The following is a 22,345-nucleotide window of genomic DNA, read 5'->3' on the forward strand; positions in this document are numbered from 1 at the left end:
GAAATGGGGGACGGAGGCTTGATGGGGACGTGTGGAATTTCCAGCCTTCATAATTAAAGATATGTTTGGCAAGAATAGAAATTTGTCTCCTAATTTCACTAGCCAGATGCTGCTTAAATGTGAGCGAATTCGCTCATTCCAAACCCCCTGACTTTGCAGAGGTGGCCACTGGGGCTCTGGCCCATGGCCGGGCAGGCTGATGGCCCTGCACAAGAGGTGACTGACACACACCCTATGTCCTGAGTTTTCTTTACTTAAGTTTCTGAAGTTGAAAGGACTTAAAGATGCAAAGTTGGGTCTGCAGGTGCAGAGAGAACCTGCAGAGTATTTTTTCTGGGTGTGTGACAATTGCTTCTCCCCTCAGGGCATCCTCTGCTGGAATTTATCTTGTTAAGGAGGTTACAGTATCTTGACCATTACTTAAAATGGAAGAAAGAAGTGGGAATATGTATGACTGAAGCATGTTTTCCCCTCTTTATGCCAGGGTGCTGGGTATCTTAGGTTTTTACTCAGCACGAATCCCTTACTCATTGTTTTGGGCTTGTAAGCTGGGTGGGTGCAGCTGATCTGAACTTCTGTGACTGGGGCTGCCCACCTAGTGGAGCAATGATTAAATGGCAGTACTAGACCAGGAGGGATGCAGGGAATGAACACTGGTGTCAGGTTCCCTGCAGGAAACCTGCAAAGTGGTGTCCGCATCTTACGGTTGAGGAAGTGAGGTATGTGAGGGGTGCCTGGCCAGTGAGCTTGGATGGGCAGAGAGGCTGTGGTGGGGGATTTGTGGGAAAAGTTTCAAGGGGAGCTTCATGGGGGATTTTAAGTGGCATTAACATCTAGTGGGGGGTGGAGTAGAGAAGTCCAAGCCCATTTTCAGACTTGACTGGGACAGTGTGGCGAGCATTTAGGCAGGAGGTACCTTCCAGCTGGATATATGCATTTGGGATTCAGCTATCTGGAGCTGATAGTCACAGTCAGAGCTCTCCAGGAGTGAATCTCTGGGAGAAAATGAGGCAGGAAGATGAAATGTGGGCCTTCATTCCCTGCTCTTCTCCCCTCACCCCCCTCTTCCCTTCCTTTCTCTCTTCCCTTCCTTTCTTTTGATAGTTGTGTATGTAATTTGGATCAGACCTCTAAGTTGATTTCTTTTAAAGTTATTGTTGAATAAACTCAAAGTGGGCAGTGGTCTGGAAACGGGGGCATTGAGTTGTCTAGTTGACAAATGACATATTTTGCCCTGGGACAGGTCCTTGTGTTGCTGAGCACTTTGGAAGGCTGAGTGGTATACTAGTTGCACATCATTCTTGCCTGGCCAGAGTTTTTTTTAAGAACTTGTGCCAAACGACATTTTATTAGCCTAGTTTGGATTACCATGCCTACTTGAAAGCTGTGTGATTATATCTCTTAGCATTTGAATCTCCTTTCAAATTCTCTGGTTTGTAGGCATTTATGACATTGCAGTCTTTGTGTTCCCAAATTTGGATATGCTCTGACCCCAGGCTCAGTTTTACTAGTAGTTCTCAAGGGATTGTATTGCCCACTCCACTTCTGCCCCTGGGCAATGATGGTGTGGAGTCTTTAAAAAAAATTTTTTTTATTTATTTTTATTTTTTAAAGTATTTATTTTGAGAGAGAGCGAGCACATGAGCAAGCACGTAAGCAGGGGAGAGGCAGAGAGAGAGGGAGAGAGAATCCCAAGCAGGCTCTGCTGTCAGCACAGACCCCTATGTGGGGCTCTATCACACAAACCGTGAGATTATGACCTGAGCCAAAATCAAGAGTCGGTTGCTTAACCAGCTGTGCCGTCTAGGCGTCCCTGTTTTTACTTTTTAAAGTTTGTTTATTTGTTTATTTTTGACAGAGAGAGGGAGAGAGAGCATGCATGCACACAGGAGGGGCAGAAAGAGAGGGAGACAGAATCCCAAGCAGGCACCACACTGTCAGCACAGAGCCTGATGCGGGGCTCAATCACACAGAGAGTGCCCTCCCTGAGCCAAAATCAAGAGTTGGTCACTCAACTGACTGAGCCACCCAGGCGCCCCCTTAAATTTTTTTTTTTTAACAAAGGGGGGTACTACCCACATGTTGTGTGTATGACTGGGATTGCCAAGGTCCTGTGAGGCACAAGACAGTCCTTCACACCATATGTTGTCATCACCAATTGAGGAGCCCTGATATAGCCAAATATATTTTGTTCGGTTGTGTTACATGTTTCTTACTAGATGGGTATGAAAGGTTGAAATTGGATAATAACTGCAGAGCATTTTCTGGGGCATGTCCTAGGCTACCTGTGGCTATAGTTAGTAAGGAGTTTGGGTTTTTGTCAGACTTTGTTCAACATTTTCTATAACCTTTTTGTGACTCGAGTGTAATTAGTTTGGAAATAGCGGGGATTTCTTGTTCATTCTTGTTATCTAGTGGTTTAGATCAGTGGTTCTCAACCATGGCTGTGCATTGGAATTTCCCAGGGAGCTTTGAAAAATACTGATGCCTGAGTGCCACCCCCAGACTTTTATTTGATTGGTCTAGGATGTGACATACCAGTTTTTAAAACTCTCCAGGTGATGATAATGCACTGCTAGGATTGAAAATCACTGATTTAGAAGTTCTAGAAACTCTGCAAAGATATAGCAATATGGATGATTAATTTAGCTAACTGAAATAAATTCATTTCCCCGCAAAACATTTATTGAACACCTGAGGTTAAGATGACCAAGTTAGCCACATCATTAAACCTAGCAGAGCTCAGGTCTTTGGCTTCATTTTATTTTATTCATTTATTTTGTAATTAAAAAAAAATTAGAGTGCGAGGGAGAGAGAGCAAGCAGGGGACAGGGGCAAAGGGAAGGAGAGAGAATCTTAAGCAGGCTCCCTGCTTAGTATGGGGCCCACCTTGGCGCTCGATCCCATGACCCAGGGATCATGACCTGAGCCGAAATCAAGAGTTGGACACCCAACTGCCTAAGCCACCCTGGCACCTCATGGCTTTGTTTTCATTTGAAAACCTTGGTTCTGGGAAAGAGTTGCTGGGCAGTTGGTTCAGCTCTGGCTCCCCTTTCTCAGTCTTCTCCAAGGACTGTGAGTGATGTGGATGACAAGAGAGGAGAGAGCAGGAGGATAGTGCAGAAAAGCACAGTCCCTGTATCCTTGGCAGGGCTGGCATGTTCTTTGCCCACAAGGGACCAGGCGGTGGTGACAGCCAGGAAGAACATTCAGACCTGGCATATTTGTGTTGAATTGAGGGGCAAGCCCACAGTACAGAAATAAGTAACACTCTCAATTGGGTTTCTTTCATAATGTGTTTTTCTTCTGTTTGAAACCTGGCTGGATGGGGGGCCTCCATTAGCCCCCTCAGTGCCTTTCTGCCAGTGCCAGTTAGAAAAGGGGGATGGTCACCATGCTGGGTTTGGCCAGCAGACAAGGGTTTTAGGTGTATCAAAGTCCCCCTTTCCTTGGCCCAAGGGATAGATTTTGCCCTGGCTCAGCCTTGGAGCTGAGGTCTTCATTCACTGTACAGCCTGGCCAGTGATAGGGTGGCCCTGTCTAGATTGTCCCCTTCACCGGCATGAGGGATTTGTGTTCTGTTTTCTAATGTGCCAGCAGGACCCAGTATTGAGGCCATTTACCAGGAGTGATGATTTGTTTTATACACTTTCGAAACAGAAAACATCTGTTCTAGCCGAGGAGGGATTGAATAATGACATAGTGGTTTTCCTATTCAGGGCAAGTACTGCTTGGGGTATGTGGGACTCGGGCACACTGGGCATACTTGTCTTTCCCGCCCTGCAGCTCAGTCACTTCCATGGTGGCTTGACCCCACCAGGCTTCAGTGACAAACACACTGAACAAGGTCAGTTCTTTTTTATGAAGTTTGAAATCAGAATTTTTTTAGGGGGTGGATTTCGGTCTTAAAACCGAATATAATTCAGCAGATAAAATTCAGGCTTCCCCCTTTTAATTTCCTGAAACCAATTTCAGAATAGCGAAGCCAGCTATTTTCTGCCAAATGAGTTTCCCAAAGGCATAGTTCTGTGGGAATGAGCTAGACTAATGAGACATGAGGTCACCACTCGTGTTCGTTGATGCTTATGCTGTGGGTGTGATGTGCATTCTGCTCCAGTAGTCTTTCCCTGATGGGGGGCTTTTCCCTAGAAGCAGCCTCCCTTCATTTGCTCGTCATAGGGATTGGCCACCCTGACATTATCTGGCTCCATAAACTATCCTGCTCTCTCTCACTGTGTCCCTTCTGGGTGCTGCCTTCTCAAAGGAGGAGAGCCCTTCCTTGTGCATGAACCCCAACTGGTGTTTTTATGAGCAATTTGAAGTCCCTTTGCTTTCTCACTTCCTCTCACCATTGCTGGTACCACACAGGCCTCTAGGTTGTGGCTTGCTTGTCTCTATCTGCTCCTGTTTGGGCGCTTGGGGGTGCACACTCATCTAGTTTTATTTTAAATGTTGTCTGTGAGTTTTAGTTGTGCTATCCTAATATCTCTGTCTCTGGGGATTTGGAAGATTAAAAAATGATGCCTTCACTGCCATTTTTGCTATGCTATTTGCTGTTTTTTAAAGTTTATTTCTTTTGAGAGAGAGAGAGAGAGGATGAGCAGAAGAGGGGCAGAGAGGGGTGGACAGAGGATCCGAAGTGGTCTCTGTGCTGACAGCAGAGAGCCTGACGCGGGACTCAAACTCCTCAACCGCAAGATCATGACCTGAGCGGAAGTCAGAGGCTTAACTGACAGAGCCACCCAGGCGCCCCACTATTGTTTGTTAAGTGATGTTAAAAATATGAATTTTGGTGGGTGTATTAGTCCTCCGGAGCTGCCGTAACAAAGTGCTACAAATTGGATGGCTTAAAACAACGGAAACCTATTCTCTCCCAGTTTTGGAGGCCAGAAATCCAAAACAATTGTTGGCAAGGCTGTGGTCCCTTCTAAAGGTTCTAGGGGAGAGTCCTTGCTTACCTCTTCCAGCTTCTCATGGCTCTTCCGTGTTCTCAGCCTGTGGCTGTTATCAATTCAGTCTCTACTTTTGTCTTTCTGTCACCTGCTCCTGTGTCTCCTTTTCTGTCATAAGGGCACTTGTAATTGGATTTAGGGCCCACCTGGATAATCCAAGATGATCTCCTCTCTAGATCCATAATTACATCTGCAAAACCCTTTTTCCAAATCAGGTCACATTTTCAGGTTCTGGAGGTTAGTATGTGGACATATCCTTTGGGGGGGGGCCACCATTCCACCCACTGCAGGTGGGGGGGGCAGGTGAAATCAGGTTTTTAAGGGGCAACTGACTTACATTTTTTAAAAAAGTCTGTGCCAGCCAGAATAAGACATATCTGCTGTCCAATTTGGCCTCTGACCCCATTTGTGGTCTTCATTTACTATGCTCTGGAAGGTCTTTAGAACATAGTTCCAAACATCACTGGAGATACATTCTATGTAGAGTGAAAAAAATACTAACTTCTAGTCCCGGTTTTGGCACTAGTTGGTTTATGGAAGGAATTCTAGTGTAATTTTCTTGTGAAACCACACTGTGGTCAGCTGTGAATCTTTCTGTTTTTTCTTTTGCCTTGGTTCAGGTCACAGACCCGCTTTTTATTTTGACGCTTTGCCGCCTCCGCTATTTTATGTGGAAAAAGCACCAGCCTGTGCAGGGCTCATGGGCCAGTACAGAGTAATTCCTTTAGTCTCATCTCGGTTTTTTATCTTACCCTTCTCAGAAAATGACTGCTTAGCATATAGAACTAGAAGAGAAAAAATGGCATTTTGCCTTTCCTCTCAGTCTCATAATGTTGGATATTCTTGAAGATTCGGGCTTCAAGTGAGTCTTCAGAGATTAATGCAATTTCTGTAACCTTGATTGAGCTCCATTTTGGAGGTGGGTGGGTGGGAGGGAGGGGGAAGAGTGGCTTCTGGCCAAGGAGGGGTTCACACTGCATAGCAGGTTGTCCCATATGGAGTTGTTCAGTTTCTACCATATAGAAATAAGTTACTGAGTGGCCCTGTTTGATTTATGTTTTTCAAATTATAATAGCAACCCATCCTTACTGTGAGACATCTGGAACATAGAACCAAAAGTTTGAAGTCATTTATAATACCCATCAACAGAGGATGGAATCCCCTTTCTAGCACTGTATATGCTCATTAATTTACCCTAAAGTAGAAGCTCCTTTATTTGCATATCTTTGATTTCTGGTTTAGGCTAAATATTTTGTTGTGCCATCTCTAGTTGGCTGAATACATGTCTGCATCCTCAGCACAATTATTTTGTGGGTTTTTTTGGTGTCTTTATTGTGTTACCTGGTAATCTGTGTAGTGTCTCCTCATGGAGTTGAACGTTTACACAGCTCATGACAAAAGGGATAGGTGACACTGGCAACTCTTTGTTCAGGTTTTCTCAGAAAGTTCGGTCATCAAACTGCCTCATTGGCTTTCCTCTGGAATGTACTTCATCCTGACCACCTTGCCTTCTCTCCCTTGTTCTCTAGCTGATGGTGAGACCATTCTAAAAGGCCTCCAGTCCATTTTCCAGGAGCAAGGGATGACGGAGTCGGTGCACACCTGGCAAGACCATGGTTATTTAGCGACCTACATAAACAAAAACGGCAGGTGAGGTGTCCTTGAGTGCTGCTCTTCAGATCTGAGTACTTCAGTTGGGGGTGGGGGGTGGAGGGTGGGGGCAAAGGGCAGTGGTGGGGTGGTGTCCAGGTATTTTTATTTCCTCCTGTGACACCTTGTAGGAGGGAGCTAGAATTCAGTGCTTCTCAGCCCTAACTGCACAGTAGACTCGTCAGGGAGCGCTTTCACAAGATGCCATTACCCCAGTCATTCTCCCAGAGATTGAGGCCACTGGGCATCAGTATTTTTCCAAACTCCCCTGCCTAGATGATTCTGCTGTGTGGCCAGGACCCAGAACCCCCCTGGGCAGCATAAGCACTGTGAACTGGCAGGCCATGATTCAGACTTGGTTAAAAGATTCCTGGGCCCCACTCCAAGAATTTCTGATGCAGTATACTGCTCTGGAGCAGCACCCTAAATAGCATTTCCAGCAAGCTCCCAGGGAGTGCTGGTGGTGCTGGTCGGCTGACCCCACTGTGAATCCCACTGCGATTAGCACGGTTATAAGTTATTATCAATTAATGCAGACCATGGTCAAATGCAGGATGAGAATGTCTGCAAGAAGGTTGACAGGAAGATGAGGAGATCCAAGATTTCAAGTTTTTTTTTCCTTAAGACTTTATAGACTATCTAGACTTTACATAATCAATATGTAGATGAAAGCCAATATGTTCTGGGAGTTGGAAAGGAAACCTAAATTAAGAACTGACCGATAAGAAGCTGCCAGTGTGTTGAGCTCTTTGTGCTCTCCTAAGTCTAGGTTTGTATTCTATCTTGTCTGGTTTAGCGTGGAAACTAGTAAGATTCTTAGTGATTTGCACTATTAATTTAAAACATTAAATTTTTTTTAATGTTTATTATTTATTTTTGAGAGAGAGAGAGAGAGACAGAGCGCAAGCGGGGCAGGGTCAGAGAGAGAGGGAGACACAGAATCTGAAGTAGGCTCCAGGCTCCGAGCTGTCAGCACAGAGTCTGATGCGGGGCTCGAACCTATGAACTGTGAGATCATGACCTGAGCCAAAGTCGGACGCTTAACCAACTGAGCCACCCAGGTGCCCCTGCCCTGTTAATTTTAAAATGTGAACTCCTGGGTATTTTCAGTGACTTTAATTCCATTCCCCCAAGGTACAAAGTACTTTAATTCCACATGGTTTCATTAATGTCCCATGTTCTCTCACTTGTTTTTCTATTAAAAGAAAAAATAACCACCCCCATGCTCTTACAGAGGTTCAGAAGGCAATGCTGGAAGATGAGGGAAACTTCTTAGCATGCCCCCCGCCCCGCCCTTTCATTATTCTCTGTATAAGTCAACATGGTCCACCCCATGGGGGTAATGGACTTCCCTCTCTTGATGCCTCTCAAAGACTTCCCAGCTCCTCTCTCCCCAAGCCCAGATATGTATTTCTAACTATGTAGCAAATCTCCATGTATGTGTTTAGCAGATACCTCAAATGTATCTAAAATAATTTTTTCCTCAAGGAAGATGTTGATTTGACCCCAGATCAACATCACCACCAAACTCTCCTGCCTCCCCTGGTCCATGCTCTGACCCAGTTAATAGCACGTTTCCTGGAAGTAGAGGTTTGTAGCTGTCCTTGATCCTTCCATCTCCTGCAGGTTTGCATTCAGTCCCTCTCTGTCCTGGCCTCTTTTCTCCACCTTCCTGCCATGGTCTCTTGCTGTCCTGGGTATGGGCCATCCTTTGGGAACCACAGCAAATTGAGCCATGTCACCCTGCCACCCCAGGAGGCTCCTTTTCCACTCTAGGTGAAGCCTTGAATCTCGTAACAGTCTCCTAACTGCCTTTGCAGCCAGGCCCTGCCTACTTCTGTACCTCATTTCTTGAATCTTGTACCATATACACCAATTCCCGTTGTCTAGGGAGTCTAGAATTCTTCCTGGAAGGGAATTTTGAGTGACAAGAGCTGTTTGCTTCTGAAAGCAGAAAAAATGAAAATTAACATGGTTATTTTAAATGTTTTTACTTAGAGAGCGCGCAAGCAGGGGAGGGGCATAGAGAGAGGGAGACAGAGGGTCTGAAGCAGGCTGTGCTGATAGCAGAAAGCCCTGTGTGGGGCTTGAACTCACAAACCTTGAGCTCATGACCTGAGCTGGTCAGATGCCTAACCATCTGAGCCACCAAGGCTCCCCAACTTGCTTTGTTTAAAAACTTATTTTCCACATTGGTCTCCCTCTTCTTTTGCTTGGTCAACTGGGACTCATCCCTGTGGTTCCTGTCCTGAAACCTCACTTCTCCCGCCCAGGCATGGATTGGTGGTGGTGTGGGGGGGTGGTTGGCAGGCCACCAGGCTCAGGGGGACAGCACCCGCTTCTGGCTTGACTTCTGGCTAATGGCCACATTGTGATGCTGAGGTCCTGATCCTCATCCACCTTTTTACATGTTTTCCACCCCGCGGGGCCCCCGCCCCACAAATTTTCCTCTCTATTTCTTTCTGTTTTTAATGGTTGAGTTTGTTACTAGACCTTAACTTCCCGCATTGTCTGTGTTCCTGTGTTTCTGCAGTTCTCTGGCAGAGGACTCAGCTAGAATCAATCAGGTGGTTAAAAGTGATGTTTTTCTACCCTTCCCCCATCCCCAGCCCCTGTCCTTTGTGCTGCTGGTGGTGGAGGGGCAAGGAAAGATGATTAGCTACATTCAGATGTAATTGATTTGTGCTTTCCTGGGCCTGAACTTGATTTTGGGGCTGAAGGTAAAATTAACTAGTAGTGTTTATTTTTTTAATCTAAGCACACTGCCGGTATTCTCTGAACAGAATTCTTCTAATTTAGTATGTTTCAAATGTTTCTTTAACCACAACTTATGCTAGGAAGTAATTTTATGTCATAACCTGTACATATTCCTCTGTGTCTATGCAGTACAGATACACGTGTATGATTGAAACAGAAGTTTTTCCAAATAATTAACTTCTATTAGATGTGATACACTCTGACATTTTAAGAAAAATGTGCAGATTCACCAAATTAGGGGTTAGAAAGCTTTTTTGTAAGAAGCCACTTAAGTGTCTGTCACATTCTCTCTCTCTTTTTTAAACAACTCTTTAAAAAATGTAAGAACCATTCTTAATCTGCAGGCTTTGCAAAACAGCTTGCGGGCTGGATCTGGTTTGCAGTATAGGGCTGGGGTGTGCCAATCCACAACTAAGTCAGTTTAACCACCACCTGCTTGCAGTCAGAAAAACAAGGCTCTGGTTTGAACTCTCTGAAGGTTAATTGGGAGGACCCACTTGCCCTTTCCTACCCTCCCTTCATCTTAAGGCCATGGTTACTAAACCTGGCCCAATCATGTGCCAGGGAACCTTCTTAAAAAGCAGGTTCACAGGGGCTTCTGGCTGGCTCAGATGGTAGAGCATGTGACTCTTGATTTCAGGATCGTGTGTTCGAGTCCCACTTTGGGGGTAGAATTCACTTTGGAAAAAAAAAATCATCAGGTTCACAGAACTTGCTACTGAATCACTTTCTGGGCCCAAGAACCTGTTATGTGAAAACGTTAGCATGTGGTGACTCCATCTAAATCTTCCCTGATAGGTGGCTCCCTCACCCCCAAGAAGAGGCTCTCCTAAGAAACCAAAAGGGTTAACTATGTAATTTAGGGGAAAAAAGAGCAATGGTCTTTCCTTTTAATTGGGTGGGTTGGTGTCTTTTTCTTGGGAATGCCATGATACAATTCCTAACCTTAAAATTATACTTTCCTTTGTAGTTTTGCCAATTTGAGAATTTACCCACATGGACTGGTGTTATTGGACCTTCAGAGTTATGATGGTGATTCACAAGGCCAAGAAGTTGACAGTGTTGGTTTTTCACTTTTATTGACTTTTTATTTACTTCGATGTAATTATAAGTATTTGAGGATCATTAAATGTCTATTTTAATGGTAAAGTTATTTTACTTAATTGCTGACAACCCAGTTAACTTTAAACTTTCCTCCCTCCAGATCAATGATTTTAGAAGAAAAATAGTTGTTCCTCAGTTATTGTTAGGAACCTGGCTTGTCATCATTCCCTTGACTGCTTGAATACTGAGTAATTTTACTTGTTGCCACTGGATGGAACGTACACCTTTAAGCAGGATGTTCTATGTGCCTTACCCTTCTGCTCTCCCCTTCCCCGTTATTTCACTGGTGACTTAGACTGAGGTTGGGTCAGCACCTTGAGGCCTGGTTGGTGTGGTGTGTGGAACTGGGCCAGGTCTGGAGGCTGCTGAAGGGATGGGGGAGGACAGGAGTAAAAGCACAGGTCTATCACCACGGCCTCAGCCTCCTGGTCTGTAACTTCGGTGTACCTCTTAGCCTGTTCTGTAAGCCCATTGACTTCTTTTCTTTTAATTGTAGCTTCTGAACAAAGTAGAAGAAAGAATGAAAGAATTGAGTCGGGACAGTACTGGGCGGGTGAAGCGGTAAGTTCACTCCTGAATGTCGGGTGAGATCATCGGAATGGTCGTGTTGTCCCCGAGTACGGGCTGCTTTTGGCAACATGATAGCCTGAGCTAGCCGGTGCCTCACACCCAAACAAGACAAGGTAGAAAGGAGATAGGGAGTGAGTCTCAGGAGCTGGAACTGTATAAAGCAGAGAGCTGATGGGGCTTCCATCTCAGTCACAGGGGAGTTAGAAAACTTCCCAACCTGGTCCAGTAAAGTGAAAACGCGCTCTCTCTGCTCAGAACTCTGCGCTCTCAAGTGGAATTCAGTTCTAAGATTCAGGACAAGATGAGGTGACAGAAAATTTGCCTCACAGCTTTCAAGTAAGGTAACTGCAAGATAGGAAGAATTGAGAGGCCACCCACTTTGAGCAGCCACAGGTCGGTTCTTTTCAAATGGTAATGAAGACAGTTTTTGGCTGTTTAAACTTAAGTTAATAAAAATAGTTCCATTCCTCTCCTCTCACTAGTCTCCTGTTAGTAGCTAATGGCTAGTGACTATTATAGTGCACAGCACAGATAAGGAACGTTTCTGTCCCTACCAAAAGTTCTCTTGAACAGTGTAGAGGTATTTGTCCGTGATGTCAATTGTTAAAAGAGCTTTGATAGAAATAACAGTTTTGACGTTTGTTGGAATGGACAGAGTCTCGGGTGGGTCCTGGGAATTAAGAATAGAAGTGAATCATGGATGCCTAGCAGGTAATTCTCAGCAGTTTGCTCTTCCCTGTCTGGGTGGCTCCTTATCAGGCCCCAGGAGTAGGAGGCTGGCCCATTACTCACAACAGCAAACACACTGCACCAAGGTTGCACCACCACTGATGGCAGCGACCAGAATACAGATTTCCCTAGTTGACAGCACTTTCTAGAAGAAGGAATTCATTTTGGCAAGACCAAGGATGTGTAAGGACTGAATTGCTCAGCATGCTGAGTTCCTCAGCCCATAGGAAAGCTCCAGGGCTGATGTAAGCTTAACCAGAAAGTTGTTTGATCTCTGGTAAGGTAGAAAGCAGGGAACTGCCAGTAAACGAGTGTAACAGTCCACAAGTTGCCCACTTTGTTGAAATCTGCCAGAGTACCTAGATTTGTGTATCCCGCCTAAGTTCAGTGTATGCATCTGCAGCTGTATTTCCCTCTTTCCTATTCTTAAAAATATGTTCACACCCTCACACTTGTGGATTTTCCATCTTTCCCGGCTTGCACCATTTTCATATCTGCACCAGCTTGCATTCAGCAGGTTCCCACTGTGTTGTAAAATGTGTTAACTCCATGATAATGAATTTGCCAACATCAAAATGCCTCTGATTTTTATTGGTCTTTTATTGGGGTTGTTTTTAGGAGTGAGTAAATAGGTGGAATGCGTTTGTGGTTTTCAGCATTCATGACAAGTCTGATTCTTTTTGGTAGAGGAGTTTTGAGAGTGGAGTTAAGCTTCATATTTTCAATTCAAAATACAGACTTTGCTTTTGCTTGTTGCTGCTGTTAAATCTTTTTATAAAACCAGGGCGGAGGGGTCGAGAAGTTATTGGGAATATTTGGTGGTAGGCTTTTTGTTATTGGCCTCAAAAGGACAAGGATGGTGCCACTTTTCTCTTTGGGGAATGACATGGTTAGAAATTCAGTCATTGGGGCGCCTGGGTGGCTCAGTTGGTTAAGCGTCCGACTTTGGCTCAGGTCATGATCTCATGGTTCGTGGGTTCAAGCCCCGCGTCGGGCTCTGTGCTGACAGCTCAGAGCCTGGAGCCTGTTTCGGATTCTGTGTCTCCTTCTCTCTCTGACCCTTTCCTGTTCATGCTCTGTCTCTCTCTGTCTCAAAAAAATCAATAAACGTTAAAAAAAATTAAAAAAAAAAAATTCAGTCATTAACAGGTAACTCAGTAACATCTGAAATTATTGTTCCCCTGTGGCTGATGACTTAAATCTGAATTTTCAACTAAGAAGCTATGGGATGTATTAGAGAATTTATTTTCATATTGTTTTTCAAAAGAAAAGGAACAGGAAAACAAACTCACATCATTTAAGTTTTGTTGAGGAGTGGAGGGACATATTGTGGTTTACCCAGTGTACCTGAGGCCCAGGACATACTTTACCTGACTTTCTCTCTAGGATCCATTTTTAATGTTTAGCAGTGACAGTTGAAACCAGAGTTGTGTGGGTCTCCGGAATATCTCCTGTAGCCCGTTCCAAAGAGATAGATGTACTTCATGCTGGGATGAGTGCTTCATCAAGATAGATGGCTTCCCCATCCTGTTAGAGATCCTTTTTGTTTCTTTGCCAGGCTTTAAAAACCAATGTGTTGGGGTGCACGGGTAGCTCAGTTGGTTAAGCATCTGACTCTTGATTTCGGCTCAGGTTATGATCTCACAGTTCATGAGTTCGAGCCTGAATCGGGCTCTGCATTGATGGTTCAGAGCCTGTTTGGGATTCTTTCTCTCTTTCCCTTCCCCACTTGTGCTCGCGCTCTCTCTCTCAAAATAAATAAACTTTATGGATTCTTTTAAAAAAATATTTATTTATTTTGAGAGAGGGAGGCAGAGGCAGAGAGAGAGAGAATCCCAAGCAGGCTCCATGTTGTCAGTACAGAGCCCAATGTGGAGCTCAGTCTCCTGAATTGTGAGATCATAACCTGAGTCGGTGGAGCATTGCAGCTTCTGATCTCGGGGTTGTGAGTTCGAGCCCCACATTGGGTGTAGAGATTACTTAAAAATAAGGTTTTTTAAAAAGTGTATGTATTTTGAGAGAGAGAGCACAAATGAAGGAGGGACAGAGACAATTAGAGAACCCCAAGCAGGCTCCGTGCCATCAGCACAGAGCCCGATGTGGGGCTCAGACTCAAGAACCGCGAGATCATGACTGACCTGAGATCAAGAGTCGGACACTTAACTTGACTGAGCCACCCAGGTGCCCCAGAAATAAAATCCTAAAAAAAAAGAAAAACAGAACCATTGTGTTGCAATCAAGGGAAGAGCTCTTTAGCCAAGGCAGTAGTGACACAGTTGAGAACGGACATGTATTTTCAGCAGGTTTGTGCATAGTTCAGTAATTGTCGATAGCTGGCTGGTGGTCAGCCAGGGGTGGATTTACTCCCTTGAAAACCCATGACTTGATATTTGTCACCATCATCTAATGTCACAGGTGGTTTACCTCCCCACCTCCTTCCACCCACCAACCCTCAGCCGGGGTGGAAGAGACTACCTCCAAGTCCTGTTTGCCTGTTCTGGAGAGAGGGAGTGGGAAATATTACCCTGTTTGGGGCACCACGTTTTACAAGACAAACCTCTTGTCTGCTAGTAATTACAACAGCTGCATTTGTTCACTTAAAAGATCAAGTGGTTAAATCAGGAGTTGTTAGGATTAAATGAGAGTTTATGGAAATTTGCTTTGTGTAAATCTCTATGTTTTTTATAGTTGTTAGTGTTTGCTCAGAAGAAGCTTCATTAAGACAGGTTCAGATTGTATTCCTGGAAATAGGTGAGTGAGGGGAACAAAGAGTCATCAGAGCAAGTCAGAGGTAGCAGATGCCAGTATACAGCTGTTTTATTGCTAATCTGTTTTATGGTTGAAACCACTGTATCTGAGAACATATGACTTGCACATAGTTGTGTTATACGTGTAGTCAGTTTTCATTTTGTGTTCCTGTTAGATTTGCCAAGCTCCTTTTCTGGGTCTTGTTTTCATTGTCATTTAGTGTCCTCTGCTGGTAGTTTCTAGTACATTCACCTTGTCTACAATACTGAACTTTTACAAAATGGAATGGAATGGGAAAATCATCAGTTTGCAGTCCTTGTAGTAATAATAACTGGTTTAGCCAAGAATTTTCTAGATGCCAAAGCCACTACTGGAGGTTTATTGGGAGATCAGGACCTTCACCCAATTTCAGAGGACTACCCCATAGCTTGCTTAGTAATTTCAAAGGGAAAAAGGTACTATTGCAAATGAAGAGATCTGGTGCCATCTATTTGAACCAAGTGGTCACGCTTACATCTCTAACGATAGGAAGCACACATCTTCTGCCCCTGATGTGATGCCTGTGTAAATACATGCCAACCTGACTTTGATGAAGAGATCTTCAGGCAAAACCTCATGAGGGGTTTTCTGCAGAACACCTGGTCTGGACTGAGAGGTCAGGGTTGTAAAACACATGAGAGGAAGAACTATACTAGATGAAATGAGGGTCAAAAAAGGAAAACAAAATATAGTGTATGATTCTTCATTCAAAAGCAGAATAGCTATCAATGACATGATTGAGACGATTGTGGGGATATTTAAATATGGATTGTGTACTAGATGATAGTATTGCTTCCATGTGCGCTTGTATGAATTTGGTAATGGCAGTGTGGTTGTGTAGGCAGTTTTGATTTTTGCTGAAGTATTTGGGGTATGAAGTATGATGTCTGAGGTTGCCATTTTCTCCCAACTTTTTTTTAAGGGAAAATTAAATTATGCCAGAAAGGTTTATTTAAAAAGTAAACTCTTAATGTACCACAGTTGTTTAGATTTGGTAGGGGCCATGTTTGTATATAGCTGAAAGACCAAGCTTTAGATTTATATACTACTCAGGAATTGGCCATGAGGTCATTATGGCTTGCTTTTTGTACACTCATGCTTCCAGGTTCACTTAAAAAAAATTTTTTTTTTTTGATTATTTATTTTGTGAGAGAGAGAGAAGGAGAAAGAAAATCCTAGGCAGGCTCTGCACTGTCAGCCCAGAGCCTGATGTGGGGTTCAAACTCATGAACCATGAGATCATGACCTGAGCTGAAGTTGGATGCTCAACTGACTGAGTTACCCAGGTGCCCCCACTTTTATTTTTAAGGTACTCTCTACCCACAATGTGAGGCTTATACTCCTGTGGATCACCCCTGAGATCAGAGTTGCATGCTCCACTGAGCCAGCCAGGTGCTCCTCCAGATTCACCCTAAAAAAAAAAAAAATTTTTTTTTAACATTTGTTTATTATTGAGAGACAAAGACAAAGCATGCTCATGGGAGGGGCAGGGAGGGGGAGACACAGAATGTGAAGCAGGGGCTCGCACTCACCGCGAGATCATGACCTGAGCTAAAGTCGGACGCTTAACCAACTGAGCCACCCAGGCGCCCCAAAAGATTCGCTTTTAAGGCAGTGTCACCATAAGCAGCCCGTAAGCAGTTCCTGCAAGGCTCATTCCTTTTTCCTTTTTTCCAGATTACCACCCATAGTTCGAGGAGGGGCCATCGACAGATACTGGCCCACTGCTGATGGTCGCCTGGTTGAGTATGACATAGATGAAGTGGTGTATGATGAAGATTCACCTTATCAGAACATTAAAATTCTACACTCAAAGCAATTTGGAAACATTCTCATCCTTAGTGGGGATGTTAGTAAGTATTCATTCCATCCCTACCCCAGTTGCATAGCAAAATGACAATGTTTTCCTCACAAATACACCATTGTGGATTTGTCCTACTTTGTCCTTGGCAGTGCTGTTTGTTTTTTTGTTTTTGTTTTTTTTTGTTTGTTTGTTTTTTGATAGGAATGTTTATGTCACATTAACCTGTGAATTGTCTGGGCTTTCATGTTTTATGGCAGAGCCATGAAAACTTGGTCTTGATGTTCCTTTTTTTTAGTTTTCTTAGTGTTGAGTATTCGGATAATACTTCTGTAAAGAAAATATGATTGCTTATTTTTTAGGAAATCTTTTTGTTATGGAAAATTTCAAACCCAAGTGTACAAAATAGTATGATGAACCCATGTATGTTCACCATTGAGTGACAGTAATTAGCAACTCCTGGTCAATCTTGTTTCCTCTAAACCCTGGTTTGCTTTCTCCCTCTCATATTTGGAACAACTCTTAGATGTTATACTTCATGTAATGAAAGATGTAATTGCTTTTAATTGGCATATCAGAACATTTCTAAGACTGAGTTTTCTTCAAGGTATATGTGTGTGTAATCTGTATGTAATGTATTAGGTGTCAGATGGGTAGGGTTGATGAAAAATCCACAGTCCAGAAAAAATAAAAGTATCTCTGCACATTGTTGACAGTTTTTAAAGATCAAAAATTTTTTAAATTTGTATTTTAGGCTAGATTCCAGCACTTTCCAGTATGGTGAGTCAGGTCATGGTATGGCTTTGGGTAGAGTCACCATTTTGGACCTGTGTTTTTCCTCCCTAGATCTGGCGGAGAGTGATTTGGCGTATACCCAGGCCATCATGGGCAGTGGAAAAGAAGACTACAGTGGCAAAGACGTGCTGATTCTAGGGGGCGGAGATGGGGGCATATTATGTGAAATAGTCAAACTGAAACCAAAGATGGTCACTATGGTAGAGATATCCTTTACTTAGAGATGAAGTTCAGTTGACTTCTTTTGCTTTCTTCCTCCTTTTTTGTCTTAAGGCTCCAGTTAATGTTATGAGGCAAATGTGTTATAAATACTGTCTTGAACGAACATTTCAATTTAGTCCTAGTAGCCTTTTCATGTGGTAACGAACAAAGCAGCAGAGATGGCTCTAGTTGCAAAATAAAGAGAAAACAATCTTGGTCCAGCATCTACTGCTTAGCACTTCCTGGAAGGGCTTCATGAGGAGAAAAGAAAATTCAGTCCCTTTTGAATGACCTTGGTACAAAAATGAAATCATTATCTCATTCATGGGTTTTTTGGGGGTAAATATGAAACCCATTAGTGTTATAAAATAATTGTCTTACCTTTTCTTTATTTTTTTAAAGATTCTATTTTTTTATTTTTTTAATTTAAAAAAAATCTTTATTTTTGAGAGAGAGTGTGAGTGGGGAAGTAACAGAGAGAGAGGGAGACACAGAATCCAAAGCAGGCTCCAGGCTCTGATTTGTCAGCACAGAACCCAACGCAGGTCTCAAACTCACGAATGGCAAGTTCATGACCTGAGCCTAAGTCCGACGCTCAACCTACTGAGCTACCCAGGTGCCCCTAAAGATTTTATTTTTAAGTAATCTCCATCCAGCTTGCGGTTTGAACTTATAACCCTGTGATCAAGAGTCACTTGTTCCGTTGGTTGAGCCAGCCAGCTGCCCAGTACCTTTTCTTTAAGGTGTTACTGTTTGAGGGCACCTGGGTGGCGCAGTCTTTAAGCATCTGACTTCGGCTCAGGTCATGATCTCATGGTTCATGAGTTTGAGGCCCACATCCAGTGAACCCCGCTTCTCCCCCCTCTACCCTCACCCGCCTCTTGTGGGATTCTTTCTCTGTCCCTTGCTTACTGGCACCCTCTCGCTCTCAAAACAATAGTGTTACTGTTTCAGAATTCTTTGATCTAAATTCAGGATGAATTTCTCCTTGACCTGTTTGAACATTGACCAAATGGTGATTGATGGATGTAAGAAATACATGCGAAAAACATGTGGCGACGTCTTAGACAATCTTAAAGGAGACTGCTATCAGGTAATTATATTTTCCAGATAACATTTTTAAGTCAACTGATACGTTATTGACTTGAATTGTGCCTTCCTAAAACAGCTTTAAGTATCATTGGTTAAGAAATAAATAGATCACCTTGTAGGGAAGGAAAAATTTTCTCTCTAGAACGTGGAGGAAGGAGAGTAAAATATCCCCCCAAACTGAGAAGGCACTTTGTGACCAGAAAACAAAGTAGGCCACTCCATACAGGTTACACAGAGTTTTATTCAGAGATACTTGCTGACATGTGGGATGGGGCAGAGGATGACCCGTGGCAGCTGTATAGTTATTCTCTGCAAAGTCCAGACTGTAATCCACAGATTTATAGAGTGAGAGGATATGCAGGAGGGGCACTGTAGTGAGATCAGAGGGTTTGGGTGCACCTACTTGACAACTAACCTTTAATTATATTTTATGGCACCACCTGTGCATCAGGAAGGGGGAAAGACTATGTTATCTCTAACAGATTCATGGGAAGCCAAACCTATCCTGGCCTTGATAGGCATTTCGAAGGTATGTATATTAATCTCCAAGGTGCTGGAACACATAGCTCCGTGAGAGGTCACTGAGCAAGCATGAACAAGGTGGAGGGCCAGAGGTGGACAGACTCTGTATTGTCAGCGCTCTTACCCCCTGCCCTTCTGGTTCTTGGCTGAGATTCCTGTAATGAAAGACAGCTTAACAAGAGAAGGACAAGTTCATTAACATATATAGTATCGTGTATGCTTGGGAGAGACCTAGAGATAACTGAGTAATTCAGAGGTAGCTTTAGGATTTAGACTTAAATATCATCTGAATAGGGAAGGGGGTCGTAGGTGTCTTAGAGTGACTGTTAGTAAAGATAAAGGGCCCTTGGAAGAACAGATGAGACAGGTTTGATGTTTGTGACAAAGTTTGGTGTTCCGTGATAAGGGTCAACCTTCTCTGGTTGAATCCCCCAGAGAGGGGATCTCTGACAATTGAGTTTCTTTCAGAGGCTCCATCTTTTAGGCAGATGAAGGCGGAGTTTAAAGAAAGCTTCTCTGCATTTGCGGTTTTTCAAGTGCCTACCACTCAAAATAATCAATATATGAAAGTGGCATATTTTGAGGTGACGTGTTCTGCTACTCTTCAGACCTCTTTGTGTGATTTATATGTGTATTTAAACATTTGCTTCTTGCTAAGTAAATTAGTTTCTGTCCTAAATTGTACTGTGCTTGCAAGTTAACCAGTCATTACAGTTTATCGGGTACATTTTGAATTGTATTTTGAGCATGCATGTGTTTAGTGCCCATATCTACAGTACGTGTTTAGAGCAAGATAACCAAGCAAATACATCTTTTTAAAAGTAGGCTTCACGCCCAGTGTGGAGCCCAACATGGGGCTTGAACTCATGACCCTGAGACAAGACCTGAGCTGAGATAAAGAGTCAGACAAGGGGCTCCTGAGTGGCTCAGTCGGTTAAGCAGCTTGGGTAGTTTCCCTTCCATTCCAATTTTATCTTACCTAAAAGACTTAAAAAAAAAAAATTTTTTTAACGTTTATTTATTATTGAGAGACAGAGACAGAGCATGAGCATGGGAGGGGCAGAGAGAGGGGGAGACACAGAATCCGAAGCAAGCTCCAGGCTCTGAGCTCTTAGCACAGAGCCTGACACGGGGCTCCACACTCACAAACCGTGAGATCATGACCTGAGCTGAAGTCGGACACTTAACCGGGCGCTTAACCGACTAAGCCACCCAGGCGCCCCTAAAAGAGTTTTATTTTTTTTTTCAACTTTTTTTTTTTTTTTTTTTTTTTTTTATTTTTGGGACAGAGAGAGACAGAGCATGAACGGGGGAGGGGCAGAGAGAGAGGGAGACACAGAATCGGAAACAGGCTCCAGGCTCTGAGCCATCAGCCCAGAGCCCGACGCGGGGCTCGAACTCACGGACCGCGAGATCGTGACCTGGCTGATGTCGGACGCTTAACCGACTGCGCCACCCAGGCGCCCCTAAAAGAGTTTTATTAAGAATGACTGCTGAGGGGTGCCCGGGTGGCTCAGTTGGTTAAGTGTCCAACTTCAGCTCAGGTCACGATCTCACGGTTCGTGGGTTCGAGCCCTGCCATTGGGCTCTGTGCTGACAGCTCAGAGCCTGGAGCCTGCTTCTGTTTCTGTGTTGCCTCTCTCTCTGCACCTCTCCCATTCGCACTCTCTCTCTCTCAAAAATAAACATTAAAAAAAATGAAAAATATAAAAAAAGAAATAAGAATGACTGCTGAATATCCCTAAATGTTTTGTCTGTTAATACATTATTGTCTCTTTAAATAATTCATATAATGAATCATGTTGACAGATTTCTCAAGATGCCCATCTTTGTTTCTCAACTACATCTTTCTTGGACCTAATACAGTTCTTTAAATAAACTGCTAGATTTAATTACTCTTTTACTTGAAAATCTTGTACACTCATCAAAATCAATCTTTATTTTTTTTGTACTACTTTTAAGGATTTTAGTATTAAAGTTACTCTATAATTATAAAAGGAATGGGGAGCGCTTTGGAACATTTTCTAATCTCTAAAAATGATCAACAGAGTATCTGTTTTTCAAATGATAAACATTTGCAAAGACCTGGTGTTTTTTAATAGTAATATTTTAATGGCTAAGGGGATTGCCTGTTGCTACCCCCAGACCAGGAACCCTCAACCCCTTGAACACACCTAGAAAGCTCTCAACCTCAGAATTTTCCAGGCTCCCCTTAATGGTTGTTCTAATCCAGCAAAGTGGAGGGGGGGGGATGCATTCAGACACCCACCTTCCTCAAAAGCCAAACCATTTCAAAATAAAATACTATTTTTACCATTCCCTAGAATGTCTAAATGTCAATGTCACTACCTGCCTTTGGTGCTCTATTTTCAGACAGACTTGCAAGTCAAGAGTTGTTTTCCAAGGACATTAGTAAACTGTCCCACATATATCCAACCTCGAATTACAACAATCTACAACTCAACATTACTGCAGGTTTGCGTTTGTGGTTCTGTTTATGCTTAAATTGTTTTTCTGAATCCATATAAGGAAGTTAGAAAAAAGAGCCAGGGAGACAAGAATCTGAATCACCCTTCTAAAGTTACCGTATAACCTTGTATAAATGTCCTTTGAACTCTCTAAGTTTAATCTCCACCCATAAAATTGAAATAATACCCACTTGGCACAGGTGTGAGGATTACAGGTTAAAACACCTTAGCCAAGTCTGGCTAACAATGCAAACATTATTTGCCAACAATGGTAACTTTTAGCTTTGTGTGAAACAAATCTGTCATGCTCTGAAGAACCTAATCCCCTCTCCCTTTTTAAACTCTCAAAATAGTAGATGTGAAATATGTATGTATCTTTTTCTCCCTTTGCCCACAAAACTATCACAACTACATTTTAATATAGATAGAATTCTTGCCTCGGCTTAAAAAATTAACACACATGTACCATGAAATCAAAATTGGATGCAAACACATTAGGGAAGATGGGGTAGGGAGGGGTAAGTAATTTACATATCAACAAATTAAAGCACTCATCCAAATTGTTTATAAATCTGGAGATACACATTCAAGATTCTGTTCAAATGTATTTGCTTGGGGTGTCTGGGTGGCTCAGTAAAGCATCTGACTTTTAATTTTTTTATTAATGTTTATTTTGTTTTGAAAGAGACAGAGACACAGAGCACCAGCAGGGGAGGGGCAGAGAGAGAGAGGGAGGAGACACAGAATCCGAAGCAGGCTTCGAGCTCTGAGCTGTCAGCACAGAACTTGACACCAGGCTTGAACTCACAAGCCAGGCTTGAACTCAAGCCGCTTGAACTCACGAGCCATGAGATCATGACCTGAACTGAGCACAGAGCCTGCTTGAGCTATTCTCTCTCTTTCTCTCTCTCTCTCTC

The 22,345-nt window shown here is 43.3% G+C and overlaps 1 protein-coding gene across 1 annotated transcript in view; it reads left to right on the forward strand.

The window, feature by feature from the left end:
* The window catches only part of SMS (spermine synthase), a 53,746-nt gene that overhangs the window by 17,530 nt on the left and 13,871 nt on the right, over positions 1–22,345 (forward strand). Inside the window, exons 2-7 of the mRNA XM_047075999.1 lie at positions 6,482–6,602; positions 10,330–10,420; positions 10,960–11,024; positions 16,227–16,402; positions 17,197–17,351; positions 18,350–18,439. Of these exons, the coding sequence (XP_046931955.1) occupies positions 6,482–6,602; positions 10,330–10,420; positions 10,960–11,024; positions 16,227–16,402; positions 17,197–17,351; positions 18,350–18,439 (698 nt within the window). The remainder of the gene's footprint in view (positions 1–6,481; positions 6,603–10,329; positions 10,421–10,959; positions 11,025–16,226; positions 16,403–17,196; positions 17,352–18,349; positions 18,440–22,345) is intronic.

The sequence above is a fragment of the Lynx rufus genome, unplaced genomic scaffold (assembly GCF_022079265.1).
Source record: "Lynx rufus isolate CCGP_SWC_20201006 ecotype Redwood Valley unplaced genomic scaffold, mLynRuf1.p SCAF_14, whole genome shotgun sequence".
Lineage (NCBI taxonomy): Eukaryota > Metazoa > Chordata > Mammalia > Carnivora > Felidae > Lynx > Lynx rufus.